General features: G+C 41.5%; 1 protein-coding gene across 1 annotated transcript; it reads right to left on the minus strand.

Annotated features, from left to right (window-relative positions):
- On the minus strand, positions 1-24,466 carry LOC145448023 (laccase-like). The gene is made up of 13 exons (XM_080326329.1): positions 24,225-24,466; positions 19,663-19,847; positions 19,495-19,602; positions 16,101-16,232; positions 15,850-16,046; positions 12,999-13,130; positions 12,136-12,343; positions 7,784-8,037; positions 6,989-7,082; positions 6,645-6,771; positions 6,044-6,159; positions 2,013-2,118; positions 1-207 (listed from the first exon to the last, which is right to left on the minus strand). The coding sequence occupies exons 1-13, from the start codon at positions 24,430-24,432 to the stop codon at positions 83-85; spliced, it is 1,992 nt and encodes a 663-aa protein (XP_080182455.1). The 5' UTR covers positions 24,433-24,466; the 3' UTR covers positions 1-82.
- Between the last annotated feature and the right edge of the window lie 914 nt (positions 24,467-25,380).

Here is a 25,380-nt window from a genome sequence, read left to right on the forward strand (position 1 = left end):
AACGTTCGGCAAATAATATTTGGAATTAGCAAAGTGCATGCTGGTTTAGTGCTGAATTTCTTTTCATGCTGCCAGCCATTTGTCAAGGAATATTTCGTCCAATCTCTTCAGCCAGAGTATGCGCACTGTTGGGCGGGTATCGGTCTGTTGGTCGACAAGTTCCTGGGTATGCTCCACCCGATGTAACATCAGCAGATACGCTCTCTCCTGTAAGCGCAGGTGTTAACTTATCAGCAATTACTATATAGGTGTCACACTGTCACATCGTCATAGGAAGTGAGCGGAGTTGCGGGTTCGAGTCCGACCGAGGTCGACTCCAGAATTCCTACCTAAGAGTTGGAGGTTTATCTAGCCTCCTACTCGCCACCTGATCCGCGCCAGCGGTGTCTTATAGAAGCCTAGAAGTGGGCCGTGCTACAAGTCGGTGAATCCGGAATCATAATAAAAATAATATCGGCCTGGTGTAATGACCAATGCTGTCGGAACACCATAAATAACAAACAACAACAACAACCGTCATAGGAATAGGACGTTATATATTTTGCGGCATATACAGAGACTGATGATGTAAGTACAGTCGTACGCACAATCTGTGCATATCCATGCCGCCATGAGTGTCATATCATTTATTCGCATCTGGGATGCAAGTGGTGATTTGGAAAGTCGTAAGCGCCGAGCCGCGGGTAAATACACCATTCGCAATAGCATAGGTTGCAATGCAACCCCGTGACTTATTGCCTGGTTGTTTTTATGACCAGTCAGGGCTTTGAGCGTCTGGTGATTAGAATTAGGGCGATGAACAAAAGTTCCATTGTTCCAGACTCTGATGAGACTAACTAGAGCAGTGGTTCTCAACCTTTTTTTAGACACGCCCCCCTTTTTGATAGTGAAAAATTTCGCGCCCCCCTTATCGTCATATCACAAAGTACAACCGGGATGCTAGCAATCCCAACAGATTGCTTGATGGCATGGAAGGTTATGAGTAGGGCTGGGCAAAATCGAGTACCTGAGTGATTCGAATCTGAATCACGTAATATGCTTCGAGTCGAGTCGATTAATCGAGTATCACTCATTATGACGTCACAACAGAATGTAACACGTCAAAGTTAAGATATGCACCGTTTATGCCATCACCAAGAATACAATGCCTGTTATCCATCTCATAAAACATACTTTGGTATTTTTTCGACCATACCGATTTCATTTCACTTGGTGCCAATGTTGTGGGATCATCATGACGTCGGAAATGTGCTACGCCCAGTAAGCTTCGTTGCTTTGTACTATATGATTCGTATGCTACGATACCGCCAATCAAGGTTTCAAGGCTTCAACAGTGGAAAATACTATCGAAACTATAATTCTCGTTGATAAATTATCTTTCAGTGGTGAGAAGCGTATAATTTCAGTACTCGAAAAAATCGTATTTTACTACTCGACTCGAATCATTTAAATTAATACTCGATTCAGATTCGAGTACTCGAATCATTGTGCCCAGCCCTAGTTATGAGTGTTGATGAGAGAATTAAAAATATGAAATTCAGTATGTATATAGAGAAACACGCGTGAGCTGCAGGTAGATCGCGCGGAGCGCGAAAAATTATTTCAGTTGACCGCTTCTTCGCGCCCCCCTTCAATGCTTTCACGCCCCCAGGTTGAGAACCACTGAACTAGAGAGAAATGCCGGTAATCTAATTCTAATCAACTTTCTGAAAAGTTTCCATGCTCTAATTGTAATTTTAGTCTAATTTCTTTCTTTCCTCAAAATGCTGCAAGAGAACTGTATTGTGCAAAACGAGCCAAGCTTGGTGTATAGATATTTTCAATTCTCATACTTATGATCATGAAATCTGATTTGATATGATCTGAACTTGGTTTGCGTAGAATTTCTAATTCAGCTTCCAAGTTTTTTCGCATTCAGTAATTCTAATTCTAGTTCTAATCAAATTTGGAAAGCCGGACTATTTCTACAGTTGTCGGACACTGCATTGTTATCTTTCATAAGTTATCTTCACCTTCTTTCACAATCTCAACTGCCATCATCATTCCCTTGTCTTCGTGGTTGAGAATATGACAGTGGATTATGACGTCACCGACGTAGTCCCTTGGGATAAAACGTATCTAAATATTCAGAAAAAGAATAGCAAATAACAATCCATAGTTGTATATATGTAAGCTTCGTTCAAAGTTGTTGAAATTGCGACCAACAGCCAATGTTCCCTCTGATTTTTGGCGAGTCTGCGCACGCACTCACCAACTCACTGCGCAGACCCTACGTAAATACAATATTCTAGAACAGTGGTTCTAAACCTTTTTGTCTTCGCGGACCCCTTTCGGACCCCCGCGGACCCCCACAAAGTTTTAGTTCAAATTTAGTTCAATTATCGTGCAATCGTCATCTGTCTTGTGCAAATGAAAACTTTATGCTTAGTGATAAACAGCAACAAAATGACTTTTCTTGAAAATAAGATCATACTATCCATGTAGAAATTGAGTTGCCTTTTATTACTTCAAAACGAACTCCGCAATTGCATTTCCTGAAATACGTGGTCGTGCCTTGAAAATCCGAGCCTTCGATAGGATAGTAACAAGTGCCGAAAATCCATTTCACCCAATTAGGTGGTGGTGAATGTAATAATAACGCGTAACGCTTCCCACGACACATTTAGGTATGGTCGCAACAAATATATGGCACCAAAAGTTACAAACAAAATTGTTTAATGAACATATAACGTCAAGCCTGGCCATTTCTAGCAGGTTATCTTGAAGTTTGTGGAAAAATGGTTAGATATATCATAGAAGAAAATGGATTTTTGTAAACATTTCGAAGTCGCCGTGATTGACCTTACTCATCCAACTTTTTTCCCCACAATCCACAACAAAACATCTCTAAACAGGAAAATGTTTATTATATCCGTATTGGCTATTGACAATTTAGCAATTAAAATGAGTAGGATATTTCATCTTAGATAGCCATTCTGTTGATGTCAGGTCTGGAGTTTTACTAGTAATGAAGCGAAACTGCCTCGTGGTTTTCCGAATTTAAAAAAACATACAAATTAGCTTATCAACTATTTTGAGGCTTCGCGGACCCCCTGAAAATGCTTCGCGGACCCACAGGGGTCCACGGACCCCTGGTTGAGAACCACTGATCTTGAATCTAGATCAGTGTGGTTCCCAAAGTGGGCAATATCGCCACCAGCGGGCGATTTTTAGAAACAGGCGGACGAAAATGCTAAAGGGGCGAATGGGACGCGAAAGTTGACTGAAAGAAAGGTCAACCGAACGGAAAGTAGACGCGGAAACTGGTTTTCCGAGCAACCACTCGAAAAAAAAACCTTTTTTGGTCAATTCACCAGCGATCAGAGTTGGGTGAATAATTTCCTCGTAGGCTATATATGTCCTGTTTTTCGGCTCCGTTAATATTGGGGGGGGGGGAGTATGTGTTGATCTTGATAAGGGGGCTGTGAGTCGAAAAGGGTTGGGAACCACTGATCTAGATAGGAATTCTTCTTCATTCTTTCAAGTAGCTTTGACGCCCGTCATTAACTATCGTCCTCCTTACTCAAGATTTGAGAGTAGGCCTGAGTTATTCCAGTTTATAGGCATCGCTATCTCATTGAAGTAATCATAGCACGTGAAATAACCCGGGCTTTGGAGCCGGAGCCGGAGCCGGAGCCCTGAGCCGGAGCCCTGAGCCGGAGCCCTGAGCCGGAGTCCCGGAGCCGTGCATTTTTACCGGAGCTGGAGCCGGAGCTCTACATAAAATTTAGCCGGAGCCGGAGCCGGAGCTGGAGCCAGTTATTTGAGGGCTAGCTCCGGCTCCGACGTATTTCATAAGAAGCTATTATATATGCAACAACCATATCTGCTGATTTCACATAATTCAACAGCAGGCCTTCGCGAAATTAAAAATCTTTTCCTATTTGGCGCTACCTTTTCCGACTAACCATGTTCCTGGAGATTTAACAGCAGAGCAGTCATATGTTCAATGTTCAATCTCCATACATGAGTGCCGAACCTCGCGGTATGCGGAATATTGTGGGTATTCGGCATACCCGCAATTTCATCATCAGCACCACCTTGTTGGCCAATTTTACGGTTCCAAAATAATGATCACTATGTATTACGCGAAATGGGAGAGATAAAAACGTGATTTCGTTGCATATGTCGATATGACGAGCACGAGCCGAGAAATTCCATCTCATCGTTGCTATGAATCGGATGAGCAAATACTCGTTCTTTCGTGTTAGTTCTTTAATAGGGCCGCGGAATTGGACAGTGTTATAGAGTATGCAATTATGCATGCTAATTGGAATTCATTACTGCGCATGATCGTCATTCACTCCAGTAAGGATTTTCGAGAGTAAATAGGGGATGGCAGAGAGTAGCCCAAAAACGCCGTTACACTCAGCAAACAATTGTCGCGATGCGAGCTACACAATGCGATGTCAGGACCCCATGTTATTTGATGTTGGAGACAAATTACTGATTTGATACGCGATTTCCAATTTGTAATCATCTGTTTCGTAAATTCATTCTTGATGCCTGCTTGATACTCCAGTATTCCCGGATTATCGCGCACTGTGACTTGTAAATGTGCAATGTGCATACTGCATAGTTTAATTCGTTATCGGCATGGCGCAATGTGCATGGCACAGTGTTTAATTCGATTATTCGATTCGTTTCAACGGGAAAATATATATATTCCGATAAACTTGATCGACACCGGATGGACTGGTAACGAGTGCACCAATATCGAACGTCAAACCATTGGCCATTTGGTACAAATCGAATTTCTATTGATCACGTCGTGATATCCGCCGATATGGCTCTTTACTACAGTTACAGTTGAATAATAATCGTACATTTAAAGATTGAATTGAGCTGTATGGCTTAATGTTAACGAGTACAGTGCCAGTGTTAAAACGCCGCACCAGAATTTTAATACTGTACACAGCAATGCCACCGATTAAGTGCGTTCTAGTGCAACTATGATGTTGTCGACAATTGACATGTATTCAATATGACGTCACAAGCAGGCACCTATGCCTTCGTTGCTGCATCCGATGTTACTGAAGGCTGAAGGCTGAAGACTCTAGATTACTATAGATGACTAACCTACGGGTAAATAAGTATTCTATATATAGACCAGGGGTGGCCAACCTTTTCGGCTAAAGGGTCACATGAAATTGACGAACGAGTGCGCTGCCCACTAGCCGCGCCAGGCGCGTAAAATTTTCAAAGTTAATATTAATATTTGTTGGGTATATTGCGGGTCGACTGTAGTGTATACCGCCCGCTGGGCTCAGTTTGCAAGGACAGGACTATTCGGCATCTGGACATATCGATATCGAAGATTTCCGCTAATATACGACAATCATTTTGTGCCTACATTTCATCGTCGACGATCTTTCTGCGAGCGCAAACGCGAAAAGACTTTCTCTCGTAATTGCGAATATAGTTAGACTCAATCGGCTAAATCAGGCGTTTTTTCATTTTCAGGTGGGGTTAGGCTACAAAGCAAGAAATCGTGTGACAATTAAACACGCGATGCGTGAAGAAAAATTTTACTACTTTCTTAGTATATTGTAATGTACGACGATTTACTAAAAATGTGACTGGACCCTGGATCTGCCAATGCGTCGGAACTGATATTTTAGTCATCAACATCCCAAGTGTCGCGGCCAGATCAATAATATTTTTGGTTGGCCTTGCAAGTTCACAATCTGAGCAATTCAATTTCGATAATATAATGGGAAATTAGCTCGCGGGCTACTCAAAACCTTCTGACGGGCCACATATGGCCCGCAGTCCGCGGGTTGCCCACCCCTGATATAGACAGACACCTTCGATAGTTTTCAGAGCCGGAGCCGGAGCTGGAGCCGGAGCAGTGGTAATAATGCGACTCCGGAGCTGGAGCCGGAGCTAATGTATGATAGAAGAAAGCTCCGGAGCCGGAGCTGGAGCAGTGCAAATTTACGGCTGCTCCAAAGCCCTGCAAATAACCTCTGTATCACGATAACTAATATGCAGCGAACATTACCGTTACGTTAGTTAAGGCCGGTATAAGAAGCGTGTCCCGATAGTCTCCATTTTGGGAGCGCCCAAGCCCGCCATCAATGACTGCGGGATATCTCTCCTTGCTTTTCACGCATATTTCTGCAAAATACACGACCGCAATTGCGTAATTCCGCATGGTATCATGACCAGGGCCCGACCGATATTGGATTTTAGGGTCGATACCGATAAAATCGATATCTAACACCTTCACCGATAACGCCGATATATTAAGCCGATATTCAAAGGAGGCGTAATCTACTTTAAAATGCCCATTTTCAAATCCTGAGAGCATTTATTTGAACAGCCTCACAGCCATTGTTATACTTGAACGTGAAATAAACTGAAAAGGCTGCATCATGACACCCGTAAAGTGTAAGCTTGAAATATATCAATATTCCAGTCAAAAATTAATATAGTTTTTTGACTTCATACGACCATGCTGTGACGTCACAGAAATTGCCGATATTTTATTCACCTCCAATGGCCGATACCGATATTTATTTCAAAGTGTGATGTCAACTCGATATTATCTGCGAACAGATAATCAGCCGGGCTTTAATTATGACACATCGCGCAGATATCACCTGGATCATATCCCGCATGTTGGTAGTAACACTTCTGGGCTTGGTCGTTTATGTCGACTAAATACCACTCCTTGTCATCATCCGTGGCCACACCTACGCCGCCTGTGTAGTTGTTGTAACTTATTACCTGGTAATGGAAAAAACAATCGAGTCGCGTTGCATGATAGCTATAAGGATGGGCACAATCAAGTACTTATAGGTAGGGTTGCATTTAAAGCAAGGGGTGTTTAAAGCTTTAAAGTATATTTAAAACAGTGTTTAATGCAAATTCCACTACCGAAAAAACAAAAAAAATTGTATTTTCAAAAGCTGACACATCGATAGTAAATGTACCAGAATATCACCTGAAAATGATTGACGTGCATGTGGAGCGGATGTGAGTCTTCATCTGAATTCAGGAAAATCCATTCCTGCAGTTCGTTGAGTCTCATTCTGTACCTGTTCTCGTCGAATATAAAACAGTTCAATCAAATCTGTGTCGATACAACTTCACTGGAAAAGTGATTGTGCCGGATCCTCGACAATATACGGAGGACATTAAAAAATAACAGCCATTTTCACTGCATCGCTGTAGAATTAGAATGAGAACAAAGAAACATTTTACAAATTAGATTTCCGGCATTTCCCTCTAATTAGGTGGTTCTCAAACTTTTTTAGACGCGCCTCCTTGGTGAAAAATTTAGCACCCCCCTTATCGTCATATCCCAAAATGCAACTAGAATGCTAGCAACCCCATCGGATAGGTTGATACGTGGGACTTTTGATGAGAGAAATCTCAAATACGAAATTTGGACTACACACAGAGCAATAGCGATGATTTGGAGATAAATCGCGCCGACCGCGAAAAAACTTTCAGTTGATCGCAGCTTCGCGCCCCCTCAGATGCTTTCACCCCACCCAAGCAATGTTCCCTCTAATGTTTCGCGGATCTGCGCGCACTTACCAACTCACTGCGCGGTCCTTTGAACAACAGTGCGTAACGACTAAAAAGGTCATCACTTTATGCGCGTGCGCACGCGCGCAGCTTAGAAGTGAAATTGACCCCAAGGAAGGCGCGCCCTCCAGTTTGAGAACCACTGCAGTCAAAGAGATCTAATCAGACAATTTGGATTATCTAGTTGTCTGTCGTTTATTCTGACCTGTATTTTATGGGATGACTCCACTTTTCCCTGTTGATGCTCGAATCTGGACCGAGTTCGACCGTAAAGCGAGACTTGACCTTCGTTTGATCAACGTTCTGCAAGTCGACAAGGTACGGAGGTAGGGCGGGCAGACACGACGGGAATTTCTTCAAGGATTTCGCACCCGAAACTTGCAACGTTAATAGATCACCGTCGTATCTCCCGATATCACCAATAGAGGCCGCATTCGATTCACGCGGATAGGAAGTGACCTAAAAGTGAAAGAAAAGAGCATGAGTCCCGGTGTTCAAAATCCCGGTTCTTGATCTTAAGGTCTCAAGTTCCAAGACCAGGGGGAATCTTTTTTCTAAAATATACACTCGTCTTTCTTTATAGTCGCGTACTTTGTACTTTAAATTGAGCACATAAAAATGTACTGCACTTGAAGGCTCTTTATACTGGACTGTGATAATAATAAGAAAATCAAGTACTCAATCAAGAACTCAGTCAAGAGCTGAACTGGCGGACCGCGGTCCGAATGCAGACCTTTTCAGTGTTGAATTCGGACCATCTCTGTGCAAGTGCATAGGCAGTTATTGTTGATAATTGTTGTTGCATAGTCAGTTGTTGTTGATTACACTGGTCAACACTATTTTTGTTGACTTTGATCAGGCAATTGATTTTGACTAACTTTTGGACGCTGAATTCAAAAATGACTTTCGTTTTTCTCTATCACGTCAATGTTTTGGGTTAGGCACCCACCACATTGTCTCATAACCCACATAATAGCACGTACTACTCTTATTACTTTGTGCTTATTGTATAAAACGTTTCAAAAACCACAAGCAGTCGAAAGTAACTCAATATAGACTTCAAATAAGCATTGACACTGCTTTATTTGGTTGATTTAAACTGATATTGCTTGTACATGACAAATAAAGCGCGAGTTTCAGGGTCCAAATTTACGCTAATAACCTATAATTCTGTAGGTTGTCTAGTTTGATACTCGAGCAATGGTCAGCTGACATATGTAAGCTCCAATCTACTCTGGTATCTTACCCCATCATCTTCAGATGTTGGGGAACATTTTCTCCTTGTCCATCTCTGACTATGTCAAGGTTTTTAGGGAAATTATTTAGATATTTTAGCTTTTTTGAATGTATGCTGCACGACATAAACATATGGCAGTGACACATGTGTATCAGGGTTACCTGTGCAACCTTATTGTCTGACCACTAGAAAACACAATATTTCAAAGCTGACACATATGATCCAATCGTGTTCGTGATATTGCAATAATTCAATGTTTCTGTATTACTCTTAATGTTTCCGTATTATTCACGAAGACTAACTGAGTGTACAATTGTTACTGCACCTAAGACTTTGCCATTTTAGAGAATGGCACACTTTGGGATCCTATTTGAGCCACCTATAAGCATTTGCCATTCACTTGACTTGTAAATCGGGATTCCTAACTCCTCCAGTAATCCATGGTAACGGTATCATGCCAATGCCAGTATCACGGCAATAAACAATGCTACCGAGAGTAGGCCTACGAATAAAAGGCTGTTTCTCCTGATCAAAAGTGAGATACCTTTTCTACCTTGCCAAGTAATCCCTGTTGAAAGTTCCAAAGATTTTTATTCCGAGTCCCAAAGCTCATGTCAGATCAATAACTCGTGTTGATGGACTACTCTACGTTTTGGATCAACTTCGATTTCAAAATCTTCATCATTTGGCCTGCTATCCCTAAGATCTTCATCTTAATCCAAATTATCGAGCGTATAGGAGTTTCAGGTTACACTGGATAAGCTGAATGGGGCATTGGACCTATAGCTGATAGTGAATGTCATGTTTATTTTTCTTGATATATCCTGCAGTTTGCATCAAATATGTGTGTGAAATATCCTCGGTGATATCCTCGGATTGCATCCTCTAACCAAAAATGGTGGAAAACATCGGCCTAAATCGATACCAGTACCTTTTTCCTACATAATTCAATCGAGCCCTTGACTATATAACTTATTATATGGTAAAAGTGTGGATTTTTATATGATATGGAAGAGTAATATGGCTAAATTCGTGAAAATTTGCATATTTTGGGCATATGTCGTAGAGCAAAAACCAGTGACATTTTCGGAACCAGCACGCCAAGATTAGCCTAAATCAAGTGCAAAATTAAAGTCAACAAATTTTTCGTTCGTTTGTTAGTCAATTACAGAGCAAGCGCAATGGTGATGTGTCCGGTTTCTCGATCGGTTGGTCGTGGATTCGATCCCCAGCCGGGTCAGACCAAAGACTCGAAAATTGGTATCCGCAGCTATCCTGCTAGGCGCTCAGCAACCACGGATAGCTTGGAGGAGAAAAAACGGGGGTGCAGACTGGAATTGGATCAATTACATTAATTCAGTTCAATTACAATTACTCCCTTGCGTGTATCAATTACAATATATAATTACAATTAATCCATGCGAAAAATATCAAATTACAATTACAATTACTGCTAAACATGTAATTGAATAATCATAAATTCAACTTAGGTAGAGAGATGCTCTTTGACAGCCGTAGCGACGTAATTAGCAACAATCACAAGCTATTCATGTTTCATTCATGCTATGAAAAATACCCTTTAATTAAAAAAACTCGAAGTATTTCGAACTATTCCTAATCATGGGTACTGAAAAATACAAACACAGAAAAAGATTTTCAGCAGCTGTTAATAACCAAAAGTTTGAGCGACTGGCAACGACTAACAACGAATAGGCTGGTTGAAATGTAATCAAACGAATGCACCAAGCTGAGTGAGGCAAATGAAATGTAATTGGTAAGGCGTCAGGATGATAGCGATAAGGGTTAGACGTGGGTTAGGGTTACAGTTAGGGTTGTGCGTGAGGATATTAGGGTAAGAGGTGTATTAAGGTTAGGAGTGGGGGATATTAGGGTTGGTGGTGGGTTAAGGTTAGGGTATCCCAAAATTAGGGTTGTGGGGATATTAGGGTTGAAGGTGGATTAGGGTTACGGGTGGCGGATATTAGGATTGGGGTGAAGGATACGATACTCCCAGCCCTAATCTTAGGATACCCGAACCCTAAAATCCCCCACCGTAATCTTGGGATACCCTAACTCACTAACTACCATAATATCCCACACCCACGACCCTAATCTTTGGATACCCTGACCCCAACCCTAACCAGCATCCCTAATATCCCCACACACGGAACCCTAGTATCCCCCACCCGTAATCTAATATCCCGCACCCACAACACCTATCCCAACGCGAAATACAATTTATTTTAACGTTTCTAAATTTCGACAAGTTCATGAGAAACAGTTATTGGTGTCGCGGTGAACACCGGTTGGTTGTTGATCGCGAAACGGAGAAGCGCCATTTTATGTTATGTTGTGCTTATCAGGTTTCAATAACAATGTATTGTAATTGAACTTGTAATAGGAATTTTTTTTATCAAATTACAATTACACAAAATAAAAAAGCTTCAATTCCAATTCCAATTACTTAAAGAATGTAATTATACGTTCAGCTCAATTACAAATTACAATCAGAGGTGGTCAAAGTAGTCACCGTCGCTACTCAAGTAGAAGTAGAAGTAACGCCGGAATTTCTACTCAAGTAGAAGTAGGCGTTATGGTTCACCAAGTAAGTAAGTAAGTAGGTATTCTACGCTCATTTTTGCCTAAAAAACTGAAAATTGTCAAGTAGAAGTAGAAGTAGTCTCAAATCATAACTACTTAAAAAGTAGTGTGAGTAGGAAAAATCTACTTCAAGTACTTCAAAAAGTAGAAGTACTTCGTTACTGACCACCTCTGATTACAATTGATCCAACTCTAGTGCAGACTAGGTGACCTTACGGTCGTATCGCATCTCCGTCGTCAAAGCATCTCGATTGTGCAGGCGAAAAAGAATATCATCTCTATCTCTCTATCTCTGTTCGCCATATCCAAGTATTCTTTTCAATATCCAGGGACAGGGTAACACATTACAAAATCTAAGCTCAAGCATATGGTTTCGGGGTGAGAAGGAATTCCACAGCAGAGTGCAGTGTTTTTATTCTATCTGTTCAGCTCCAGACTAACAATATATGGTTAGAGAGCCATAATCTCTCCGGTATTTCCGGTTGTTGAGATGAGTCATGCATACAGTTTGTGCAGTAGGTGCACACCTGTGCGTGTGACTGTAAAATATTTTTATGAGAGCTATAACAAATCTTTGCAAATTTTAAGCTTTTGTAAATGAACCTTTGAAAAAAGTAGATGAGAAGCCCAAATATATTCCCTTTAATGATGTCGAAATCCACGTAAGGACGTCTTAAAGATTCCCCGACATGATAAGTATGGGCATGTGTGCGTCTTACTTTGTACGTGCCCGGGGTGTCACATTTTACGAGCCAGTCCGTCTTAGCACCAGCTACCAATAAAGTCTGTCCGTCGCGCAATCTCCTGGGTTTTGGTAGATAAATGCCGTCCAGTGCAATCTCACGGACCTCACAATTTGAAGTAGGGTTGCCTGCTTCGTCGGTTATGTAAAGCTCAAGAGTGAGATATCCACCAGAATTGATCATTCTGAAAATTAGCTGTAAGACACATGGATGGAAGAACAATACCTAATCTGCGTAAGCAATAAATGGCTGCCTGAGGACTAGTGTTGGGATATATTTCAATAAGTTCAAAACGATCAGGCGATGTAGCTCCTTGATGGCGGTGACAAAAGTTAATCAACCATATATTTATGAGATCTGCTTTGCTCGCAAAAATGTCTTATGGAATATTGAAAGCTCTGTCATCGGTGAAGAAAGCCCGCGAATCCCACTCTACTGCTATCAGCTACTGGTGTAATTATCGGGACTTTTGTTCTCTATTTTTAGTGAAAGTAATTCTTGGCATGTCATAAAACGTACTACTACTTGTATCAAGTGAAATTTTACGGGAATACGTCTACTTGAACTTGAGAATCATTATTGGCTATATTTCGGTCACATCTGCGCAGCAGCGCCAATACCAGAACACTCCGACTGAAAGTCGTCACGCTGATACCTCTGTTAAAAAGTCACGCCCTTGTCGCCTGAGCGCCAATATGCCATCATGCGTTATTGCGTAACTGCGCTAAAATGAGGAAGATATTCTACAGCAATTTTGTGATGGCGAAACCCAGAATTATCTTCCGGGAAGAACAATATGTAACTTTCCTTAAAATATGGAATAGACTAGACTTCAGTACCGGAATCTGTATATTTGAGAAGTTCTCATTTCTAATCTTGGTTGCAGTTGCCCGTTGGTGGTGTAGTAGTTAACATTGCGTGAAAGCCAGTCCATTAATGTTGTGTTGTCCGATGAAATCTTCTCTAAATTCCTGAAGTTGTGCATTCATTGGATTATTTTAACATGCAGAGATGGATATGTAGGCGCATATGTGGTCGCATAAAAGGTGCATATGTTAACTTTCTACAACATTCACATTAATACATTTATGAACCGAATGTGGTCCGTTGGCTAAATAACTAGCCTAATATACATTTCTAAATATCCATTGTATTTCATGTCTTAACTCGAATGTGGCAAACTAAACATGAGTATTCCATTGCTCGAATAATAGTAATGTGATATATTGGGGGCTGACATGCGCTGAACAGTGGGGTGTTGTTCAAGGACAACTTTTATTTTCTGGATTCCGGGGATTCACTGATTAAATTGTTAGGTTGCCTAAAAGAAAAACGCTGCACAACAAATTTGGATCAATTTCAACCTACTATTCTACCCAACAACTCTACTCATAGGCGCCGACTTTTATTTTTGCATGGGGTGGCGGCAGGCGCGTAGCCAGCAGGAGGGTGTCGAAACCCCTCCTTTTGAAATGATCATTCTGACGCTAATATTCAGTTGCAAATTCGGTGTTACGCGGGACCTCGCCCAATTAGCGAGATTCGTCTGTGCACGCGACGCGATCTCCCGCTGAGATGATTGCGATATTAGGTCATAGATTGTCGCGTACTCGGCTTTCGTCGCTGGACTGAGCAGTAACACGCGCGCGACAATCCTGGAACACGAAAGGTAGACAAACGCGCGCGGCCAATTAGTAATTATCCCTAACCGCCAACACGATGGGTTTTTACTTAGTATTGAGTAGCTCGCATCGCGACAATTGGTTGCTGATCAAAACATCGATTTTGACTGCATTGCTGCATTTTCCGATTTACGTCCGTAAAGCATAATTGGATTAATATTATGGGCATTGGAATAAATTCCAACTAGCAGGCACACACAATAATAAAACACTGTTCAACTTTGCGCCCCGAGAATATTTATCACAAAAATGGTTCACAAAATATTTTAATCGCGGCTTGCGGACCTCATCGACGCAAATAATGCACTTTTTTGTAGAAGGTGAACGTATATTTGGATGTCAAATCGCGATAGGATATGGTGTTTCTCAGAGCGCGCGATGAAATACAAGTTTTTTCAGAGCGCGCGATGAAATACAAGTTTCTAACGATGAGGTCGAATTTGTACATCTAATAAGGGTCGTTAGGTTGCTGAAATCAGCATCAGTACGCTGTGCGAAATACAGTAGTGATCAATTTTATCGGACTGTACAATCGGCCGTCAAGGTTGCGCTAACAACGAAATTGCAGACATGCCGCCAACCTGCAATAATTACAATTACAGGGTGCGCTAGTCATATCCAAATACCCAGATTCGGCAATGGCAACGAGCACAATTTGTTCAGACGCGGGCAGAAGTTTTAATCAAAAAGATACATAAACACAAACTATATTACACTCGGAGATTGTTACTGTTTGGCGAAAATGTTTCTGCGGACGGTAGCAGGCCTGCATACCGACGCGCTAAATCAAACCACCGACGATAGTGCACATGAGATATCGATGACCCATTTCGCATACAAACGATTCTCGCTAATTTGCAGTACGCAGCATCGGTAAAACGAATTAGTGAATTGGCATTTCAAAAGGACGGGATTTCTAGTTATAAATGAGAAAGTCACTGGCTACGCACCTGGGGTTTTAATGCCGACGATACGCTGGTTAATTTCAGCCCGGGGCCTACTTAGGCCCCGATCAGCCAGTCGAATTTGATCGTAAAATGGTGCGCTTTTATTTATCCAAGTGTTATTGCAGTAAGAGCAATATGGGCGCATGCCGCGACCTTATCAATAGAAATACATATCCTAAAGGTTTTAAATTCGATCCGCGATATGGTTGCGCTCGATAGAGTCCGTCCAGCAATAAATTTTGTGGGAATATAAAAGGTTCCCGTTCAAACTAATCGAATAAATTCAGAATCTGCGCCACCGAGAATCTCGAGTTGCATCAATATTTGACAACGTAATTAAACGCTCTGCACTGCACATTGCACAGTATCAATAACAAATCAAACACTGACAAGTGACACCGAGGGAATACGAGTGTATAAAGCAGACAAGAATTAGTAGCCTGCAGATGATAGCAAATGAGAAAGCGCCAATCTAATCAGTAACTCCTCAACTTGCGTACAGCACAATCGGGTTCTGAGTCTGACATCGCGACAATTGTTTGCTCCTTATAACGACATCTGAGCTGCATTGTTACATTTCCCGATAAAAGTTGGCAAAGACTTTTTAGAGCAATGAATTCGTTCGGCTTGTCGAGAGAGAAGACGGTGTTTCTCAGCGCAAGCGTGTCGCTATCGACGTCGTAAACGAGGTTGCTTCGATTGTCTGATTACCAGGGATATCGCCGCTGATTACTAATCACGGATAACAATTTATTGGGGCGTTCTAAGCACTAGTTCGTGTCGCCGACGAAGCTGCGTATGCAATTATTCGCGCGCGTATCGGTTAGTGGTAAATAGTTGGAATTGACGCGCTATCACGGACTCGCTAATTGACAGCGCTGATGATTTGAAATCGCAAACGGCGGGCGTTTAATCTCATTGTATGGGGTGGCCGCCACCCCATAAATCTGTCATGGGGTGGCTGCGCCACCCCGTAACTCGGCGCCTATCTCTACTGCACAGTGTTCGGAGTTGTTGACATTCACATTCACATTCACAATCATAACAAATCCAATCTCTACCTGAATCCTATGTAATCCTGCATGAAAAATTGTAGAAATCGGAACGCACTGACTTTATCTTCGTACAATAATGCGGATTGAAATAATAGTTGAATGTCATTCTCGCAGTGGTCGGGACAAGACACAGCGCTCAATTCGGGCGACATGTCACGCGGATCGTCCTCGACGATTATCATTCCCGACAGACCGCTTTCGACCTGCGGTTTCCTGAATATAGAAAGGTTATCCGGACAAGCGAGAATGTCACGTACCTGAAAGTCTGTGGCACCATGGTGGTGGGCATGGTAGAAATATGTACCGGAGGCGTGTTGCGGGTGAATCTTGTAGACGTACTGATGGTGCGAGCCCGGATCAACTGACACAAGGACGTTGTCTTGTGGGTCCTAGATATAGAGGTGGTTAAAGAGGTCAGGATTGCCGCTAAAGTAGAAGAAGAGTTGGTCAAAGTAGTCATTGTTGGTACCCAAGCCATAATCATCAATAATCGTCAATAATAGTCGGGTTATATTTTCATCTGCCCAAGACACACACTAGTTGCAATGCGACATAACCTACAAGCCGCACAAGGCGAAGTAATGAAAAGATAGGGGGACCAGTTGGGGTCTTTTTAACTGACATCCACCTCGACCCAGTGCCCGATGTCACAGTATTTTTCGATATTTCTTCGTCGGTCCTTTTTAGAAGCGATTTGTTGTTGTTTGTGGTATTCATTGGTGCTTGTCGACTTTAATATGGTCATTTACACCAGAGTTGGATCAATTACAATATTTTAATTCAATTATAATTACAATGACTTCCTTGCATGTTTCAATTACATTACAATTACAATTACTCAATGCTAAAAATATCTAATTACAATAACAATTACAATTACTGTTGAACATGTAATTATTTACAATTATAATTACAATTACAATTACTTTTAAACAGGTAATTGATTCAGTAAAGAGGTGTTCTTTGACAACCGTAGTGACGTAATTAGCAACAATCTCAAGCTATTCATGCTTCATTCCTGATATGTAGAATACCCTTTAATTAAAAAAAACTCGAACTTATTCGAACTATTCCCAATCATGAGTACTGAAAACTAAAAGCACAGAAAAATGTTTCAAGCGACTGTTAAGAACCAAAGGTTTGAGCGACTAACAGCGACTAGGCTACAATGACAGTCAATGAAATGTAGTCAAACGATTAGGCTACTCAGAGCTGCGTCAGGATAATTAAATGTTATTGGAAAGGCGTCAGCGATAAGGATGATACCGATAAGGTGCGTAAAATTAAAATAAATACAAAAGGAAAGAACCTCATGATAACTAAGCATTACAATATTTTGGTTCGCATTTACATTTTCACTTACTCGGAAACTGTTAGATTGCATTTCATGAACAATAGGGTGCGAAAAGTTTCTGGCCCCAATAAATTTGGCCAAGATTGGAGGTAAGATTGAGATAACATCTCTACAAATGCTTGATCAAGTTTGATGAAGCCTGTGTTGGAAACTTGAATTTTTTTTTGCTATTGTTGCAACAAGCCTCGGTACTGGTCAGAGATTTTAAAAAACTTTGACCGTGGTGTAGGAAATGGTTCAGCACAGGTTTCAGAAGAGTTTATTTGCTGTTCATCCATTTTTGAAATATTAAGATTTAGTTTAGCCCACTGGTTCTCTAACTTTTTTTAGACATGCCCCCCCCCCCCTTTATGACAGTGAGTAGTCTATTTCGTGCCCCCCTTATCGTCATAGCACACAATGAAACCAGAAAGTTAGCAATGCTTACATATGGTTTGATGGTATGGAAGGTTATGACTGTTGATGAGAGAATTCTCCAATACTAAATTCAGACTATACACTTAGCAATAATCATAAAACGGAGGTGAATCAGGCCAAGCGCGGTAAAGATTTCAGTTCACTGGAGCGTCGCACCCCGCGTTCAAATGCTTTCACGCCGCCCAAGGGGCCACGCCCCCAGTTTGAGAACCACTGGTTTAGCCTATATTGTAATTCACAAAGTTTTCTGTTGCTACTGAAGTATGGGAAACAGTTTAGCGTGACTGAATTATCTAGTTATAACGCAGCACGCATAGAACACCGATGTAAATAGGTCAATTATTAAATGTGGTGACTGTTTACTAAGGCCTTAAGGCCCCTCGTCGTCATCCTGGTTCGTACCGGATTTTCACTGGTGCGACGAATAAATGATTGATTGATTAAATAATTATTTTATGTTGTGATTGTCAGGTTTCCATGAAAATGTAATTGAGATTGTAATTGAGCAAAATTTTGATCAAATTACAATTACAATTACAATTAAACAAATTAGAAATGCTTCAATTACAATTACAATTACAATTACAGGAAAAAATGTAATTAATTACTTTCAGCTCAATTACAAATTACAATTGATCCAACTCTGATTTACACCAGTTCAATTTTCTTCATAAAATGCCATAGCTGCTTACTCGTAGCACGGCCCACTTCTAGGCTTTATAAGACACCGCTTACACGGATGAGATGGCGATGAGGAGCCTAGATAAACTTCCAACACTTCCGTAGGAATTCTGGAGGCGACCTCGGTCTGACTCGAACCCGCAACCCATCAGTGTTGCAGCTGTGAATTATACCACTGCGCTATCTCGTCACCCATAGAGCAGGGGTGTTCAACTTTTTTGCAATTATTTACGGCCTCATTTATATTACATATGTAGAGCACGTTCGCATTACAGCGGACAGCGGTAATGATCCATCTGGACGTCAAATATCCATGTTAAATTGGCTACCGGGGACAGACATCTTCTTTTCACCCCCACGGCGGGAATTGAACCCGGGTACAATTGGAAGTAGCGATTTTCAAGTAAGTAAAAATATGATTATTTCAGGTATATAGTCTTGCTTAAAAATCAAAAACTGTTACGTATTATACAAGTGAAAGTTGTCTAAAATCACAACTACTTGAATAAGTAGTGAAAGTATGCAAAACCTACTTGAGTGCTCCTTAAAAGTAGAAGTACTTCGTTACTGACCACCTTTAAGACGTAAGAAACGCGTCAAATTCTACGTATTGACAAGTAGGCTACTATCCGACCGATATCGGGATTTTGAGCTGATAAAACCGATAGCTAGCGTATTCACCGATAACCCCGATATATTCAGCTGACATTCAAAAGATATGGTATATCTGGCTAAGGCGCATTTCCAAAACTCCAGAGAAGTTATTTCATCAGTTTTACAGTCATTGTTGTGCTTGGATATGGAATAAACTAGACAGGATTCATCTGCATGGACCCCTTTATATGTTATATAGGAATATAACAATATTGCCAGTCTAGCGGTCTCAGACTACTGTTCTCTGACTGCCTACTACCATGTTTTGACGAAACAAAAAGTGCAGATATTTTCCTACGGTCGATTTAATATAATATAATTGATAGCAGTTCTCTCGCACTCATACAACGAGCAACCATAACTGTGTTCCTTCGTCGCGGCTCTACATTCTCCTGCGCAATGTGCATTTCGGAGTAGGCATCCTGCACAGGATGCACTATCTACGAATTGACATCAACATTCAGCACGCATTCTCTGCATGCCGAATGAATGGATGTGTTTGGTTGACATACTTGGTTTATAGGAATAATCCTAAATTGCAATACCTGTGAACTGATATGAAGTCCGTGTGTGTGGATATTGGTCGTGTTCGGGTGGTTTAAGTGATTGAACGCCACCCCGAGTTCATTCCCAGCCGGTGAGAGGTTGTTTTTCTGAATTCAAATACCCATTTCGCGTCTACGAAATCAGGACTGATTCGTAAAACTCAATACCAAGTTTAACGTCAACAAATCCCCCCTCCTTACTGTGATTGTAGGACCTGGTATGCGGCCGTTGTATAGTCGCCTCTTCAACTTCAGCCAGCCGTAGGTAATGGTGCCGATGTCCACAGTCAGATTCACCGTCCAGGGCCCGCCTCGGCTTTTCAGCTGTGCAGGCTTCGAGTACGCCAGTCCCTCTGTTGGGCAACGATTTTCGCACATAAGTACAATTGATTATCCATTTTATTTTCATCACTTGTCCGTTTTTATGTCTACGGGTAACAGGTGCTTGAGAATAATTCAATTGAGTACTTTTTGGCCGCCATAAAATGCGCTACTTAATAATGGCATTCTACAAAATGTGTCCAAATTGAGCATACTCGGAGTGGTGGCTACTTCGACGTTTTAAAGCCACTTCAATTTAAATCTTTGTTTATTAGATTCAGAAGGCACTCTATTCCCATTAAAGTTACAATACGGAATTCTTTGTTGGGGTGCTGCCTGCAAGAATACGATTGAACCACTGCAAAAACTTCAATATCGGATCATCCTTATCATTGCCAAAGCCCCACGGGGCCTGGATGTGCAACTGACAAATCGCTTCTCAAAAGATTTGGTGTTCTAAACATAGAGGATATGAGGAAGCTAGAAATTGCCAAGTATATGTATTAGTTCCATTGCCGTCAATGTCCTTCAAATTTCAACGACTACTTCACCTCGGAGTCAAAAGCGCACAAGTACAGCACACGCGCGTCAACGAAGAACAACTACCATATGATAAGGACGGAATACAAGAAGACGCATTGCTCTATCAAGTATGCCGGACCCCAGTTGTGGAACAGCATCTCGCCGGCTATCCGACAGTCGTCGAGCATGTCCGCATTCAAGTCAAAATACAAGCAATTTCTTCTAAATGAATACTGTAGCCACAGCCTTCAGGATTACCGGACCACGACCTAACATCGACCTCGCCCTCCGCCACATGCCTCCTCATGTTGTCGCTTGCGTCTTATATTCTCTGCATTACTTTTCATTCAGTGTGCATGCCCCTTCTTTACTTCGCCTAGGCTAGGGTGGGTGTCTGATCTTAAAGGCTACTCCAAGTTGTTTCGACACCTTCCTATCTTTTCATTGTATCGCAGACTTGTGATGTTTTGAAATGATGAAAATATCAATAAACTGATTGATTGAATACATTACAAAATTGCGTTCATAGCAAGGTTTTCATTTATTCATACATGATTACCGGTACGATACCATGAATACGACGGCAATTTAGCTCACTACGCAGATTTATTGTGACACTCGCTAGGATGTGATCTCTGTACTTTTCATTGAAGTAGTGTATAGAGCCCAACCGTCACGGTCAAATATGTTACTCGGAGCGGCTGCACCCCAATCGCTACGCTCGTCATAGGCCAACACTATGAAGCTATATAGTTGAGATCGATCTAGCCCAGGGGTGGGCCAACTACGGCCTTGCAACACCGTATTGTTCGACCCCCGAAACCCGCAAGAAAAATATCGATAAAATGCGCACTGGATATCTACTTATTGCGAAGACTTGACTAAACCTTTTTTTAATTATATTTCACCACGACCATGATAAGATATAGTCTTACTATGATGTGTATTTCTTATTTGTGTTGCTACCACAATAGCCTGACCTCAAGGCACACGCATTTTTAAAGGTTTCATTTGCTAAAGATCACAGAAAGTCAAAACAGAAGTAGCCTATATATAATCAGCTCATTTATGAACAGATCGGTGCCCACAGATTCAAATTTCCATCCTGTTGCAAGAAACGGCACAAGCGATTTTCATCGCTAATTTTGACAAATTGGATATTGAGGACGACCGGCTTTTATATCTTGTCGGTATTTCTGACGCTCATATTTGGTTTGTTTTAAATACGCATTGAACGCTCTCTCATCCGAAATTTCATGCTGGTGACCTCATAATTTGTGATACGATTGTTGATATACAATGTTCTTTCCATTCCTTTACATTTATATATTATCTCCATATTTCCTCGGCCACTATATAATTAAATAAAAGTATTGCGTATTGGCTAATATTCTCTATTTACTATAGTGCGGACCGCGAATGGATTCAGATGTTGAATGCGACCCGCGAGTCAAAGTTTGCCGACCCCTGTCTCGTGTCTGGCCGCCGTTCGATTCGGCATATTGAGCGCGTGAGTAGAAAGGAATTCAAGCGTTTGCAGGCTAAAATCGATTGCAGCACACAAATCTTCCATCGTCATGCAATGGCCTGCATGCACTTATTCAAAACTCTCACTTGTGGTCGAAATGACTACGCTGTTGTGGTACCTAATTCGTTTAACTGAATTGCAATCAACGAAAAGAGTATGTAGTGTATTCACTCACACGCTTAAGGTGGCACACGAAAATATAACCTACCTCAGAAATATGTCGCGGTATAAATCAAGCACAACAGTTTAATCCAAATGATGCTTTACAAACTAGATCGTTGGATAGTATGCAACAGCGGTTCTTAAACTTTTCAGGCCGCGACCCAAATCTGAGTTTAAAAGCATCTCGCGGCGCAAGCCTCACACATAAAAAATAATCTATTTTAATATTAGTATGCTACGCGTTTCAGGCCTGTATAAAGAACGCGCAGACGACAGTTGTACACTATACAGTTCTATGAAACATTTCTGTAGGACGCCCTTTCAAAGTCGGGTACACTTTTCTACTCTGCAGGCCGCATTTGTACTGCATTTGTTGTTTGTTGTATTCATGGTGTTTGTCGACTGCAATGGTCATTTACAGCAGGCTGATACTACTTATTTTTGATTCCGTAACTGCCGACTTGTAGCACGACCAATTACTAGGCTCTTGTAAGACACCGCTTACTAGTGCGGAGCGGATCGACAAATTCTCTGATCCGACTCCGATCCTGTTTTTCAATTCTCTGGTCCGGCTCCGATCCGGCTCCGGCCGCTCCGACCAAAAATGAAAAAGTCCGGCCGGATATCCAATCCGGCTCCGGTCCATGCTCCGCCCTACGACGGTACGGTGGTTCCGTGAATTTATTAATGTTACTCGTTTATTTTCGCCCTGGATTGGCGGTTACTGACGTGTGGTTGGTAGTTATTCCGTTACAAAAGTCATGCTTATTAATAAAGATCCTGGCCGTATCAAAAAAGTACTGATCCGGCTCCGGCCGTAAAAGAAAAAGTACTAATCCGGTGCCTGCCAAAATTGAAAAAATCCGGCCGGATATCCAATCCGCCTCCGGTCCATGCTCCGCACTACCGCTTACGCGGATGAGATGGCGAGGAGGTGCCTAGATAAACCTCCAACGCTTAGTTAGGAATTCTGGAGTCGACCTCGGTCGAACTTGAATCCGAACCCAAAACCCAATGATGTTGTAGCTGTGGATTATACCACTACGCTATCTCGCAATTTGTATGTTGCATTTTGTACTACTGTCTACTCAGATTGCAAGGACGGAAATCTGCCGGTGTAGACCATTTCGACGACGGATACAGCAACATCCATGGTTTTTGCTAACCAACGGTGCATGGTCTTTTTGGCCAAAGTCTTATGCCCGCAGATCTTGTTGGCACAGCGCTTTGCCAAGCCGTATGCTGGCCATGACTTCATGTCTTCATTTGTTACGGCGAGGAAGGCGCTGGCTTCAAAATACATGTGTCTCATAGTCCCGCACCCGCTTGTTCCACAACCCGACACTAAAGCATCCCAACTTTCTCCGACGGTGTTTTCAAGAGACATCCATGTCGGATAAATCTTATAATGAAGTCAAACCAATTTGTGTAACACAAAGGTCGACACAATTTCATGGTCAAACCATATTGTAGTAATGATTTGTTCTGCGTGTCTTGCTTATAGTATAATATCCAGCACAGTGACCTCGGATACCAACAAAGAAATTCAACAAATAGGCTATTATGTACATATTACAAGATCGCTCTGGGGCCGTCGCGACCGAAAATTATACCCCTCGCGACCCATAATTTAAGAACCCCATATGGTATGCACGAATAGGGTCGTAAGATTTACAACAGTTGTTGAAAGTTTTAACTGTGTAGGTTTCGTTGTGAAGAGATAAATGAGGGTGCATGGGTGTCAAGGTAAGGTACATGACGATTTGGCGATCATTTGCAATCATTGCATGGATACTCGATCAACAAGAAATATTATGTATCTCAGAAACCTAGGTTTCGGGCTCGCATTGAATAAAGTTGTAAACATAAACTTTACTGTCCCATTGTGTCCCAAGCATCAGGGATATATAGAGTTCTATATATCCCTGCTAAGCATTAGGATCCAATGTCATCTATATTGACTGGGAAATGTCCCATGCTAAAATATTGCTTATTTTTCCGCATAGCATCAGTGATGTACGATGGACTTAGCAAATTAGCACAAGCTTAGCACTGATGTATATAAGACGGTCCCGACATGCAAATATCACCATCCATTTCATTTATCAACATTGGAAAACAAATTGTTCGGACTAATTCGATCATCCCATTCATGTAGCGTAGCCAGTAATAATCAAGAATCGATATGGCTACTCACGTCCAAGTTTGTCGGCGCAAGGATACGTCATACTGCATTCCGGACTCGTTTCAACGTTTTCAAATGTTAACAGCAGCATACAAATCCAAAAATTATGGCTTGTCGTTTCTTTGCTGGAGCAACATTTTGACGCAAAACGTCCACACTCCATCGCGTGCAATGTTTGAAATTGGTCGTGACTCGAAAACCAAAAATATCCGTTGTTCATGAATTGTTTTCCGAAGTAAGTTGATGTATCAATTGAAATGAACTAACGACCGCAGTACTAAGAAATCCGTGTAACTCTGTCTTGACTACAATACGTTTCTCATGAACTAACCTCATCAAATAAATACAATCGTAATGAGTGATGTCTGAACTTTGTATGATGTCTACCAGTGGTTCTTAACCTTCTTCCTCCAGCGCCCGTTTTCAAAAATTGCCTGGGTCGGGCGCCCCCCATATTTTAAGGACTGTAGTAAAATACAATAGGTAAGAGGTCGAAGTCCGGTCGGTCTTTTCGGGTTGGGACTTTACTATTGGAAATATTTCGCGATTAAATCTCACCCGAGGGACACTCGATTAATTAGCGATATATTAATATTATAGGTGCTATATTCGGGATCGAGGCAAGGTTGTCATAACAAGGCTCATACCAACTGGTTCAAGCCTAATGTTCACATCCCGAATTCACATCTGCGAATGGCATTACTGGAAATTTAATTGTAAGGGTTTTGTTTTATTGCTTTGTGTGACCAGTAAATCAACTGAGAATGGCAGAGATCTTTGCTCTCATAGAATTCAGTACTGTACCTAGTTATTATCTTTAATACGAATGTATTCTAAACAAAGCAATCCATATTACATAACGTTCATGTGAGGTGATGGGTTACAACACCAAACAGTATCATCCATTATGATACGATGAAGAAATATTCTGCCAATTTCATTTTTTAGCTCTCGAATAGGAGTAAGTTTAGTTAATAATTTTGAATAAAAAGAATCAAAGCAACTTTGATGTAGAAAGAACTTTCAATCTCAAAAGTGTCACGGTGCCTCTTTCATCGATTTCTACACGCTGTGCGTTGCACGATGCAATACCCAGTTCGAAACATTTTGTGGAAAATAACCCGAGCTACGTGTGACGGAAGTGTTTTAACAGGCAATCGCCGATCTA

The sequence above is a fragment of the Botryllus schlosseri genome, chromosome 10, assembly GCF_051294905.1.
Source record: "Botryllus schlosseri isolate E-star chromosome 10, Bs_hap1, whole genome shotgun sequence".
Classification (NCBI taxonomy): Eukaryota; Metazoa; Chordata; class Ascidiacea; order Stolidobranchia; family Styelidae; genus Botryllus; species Botryllus schlosseri.

Bases quoted from the DNA above. Each gene is read 5' to 3' on its own strand.
- LOC145448023 (XM_080326329.1), bottom strand. From the start codon at position 24,432: ATGAACAACGGATATTTTTGGTTTTCGAGTCACGACCAATTTCAAACA. The intron at 8,038-12,135 runs GTAAGACGCACA...TTTCACTTTTAG, and splicing joins ACACCCCGGGCACGTACAAA to GTCACTTCCTATCCGCGTGA. The intron at 7,083-7,783 runs GTCAGAATAAAC...CGACGAGAACAG, and splicing joins AGTCATCCCATAAAATACAG to GTACAGAATGAGACTCAACG.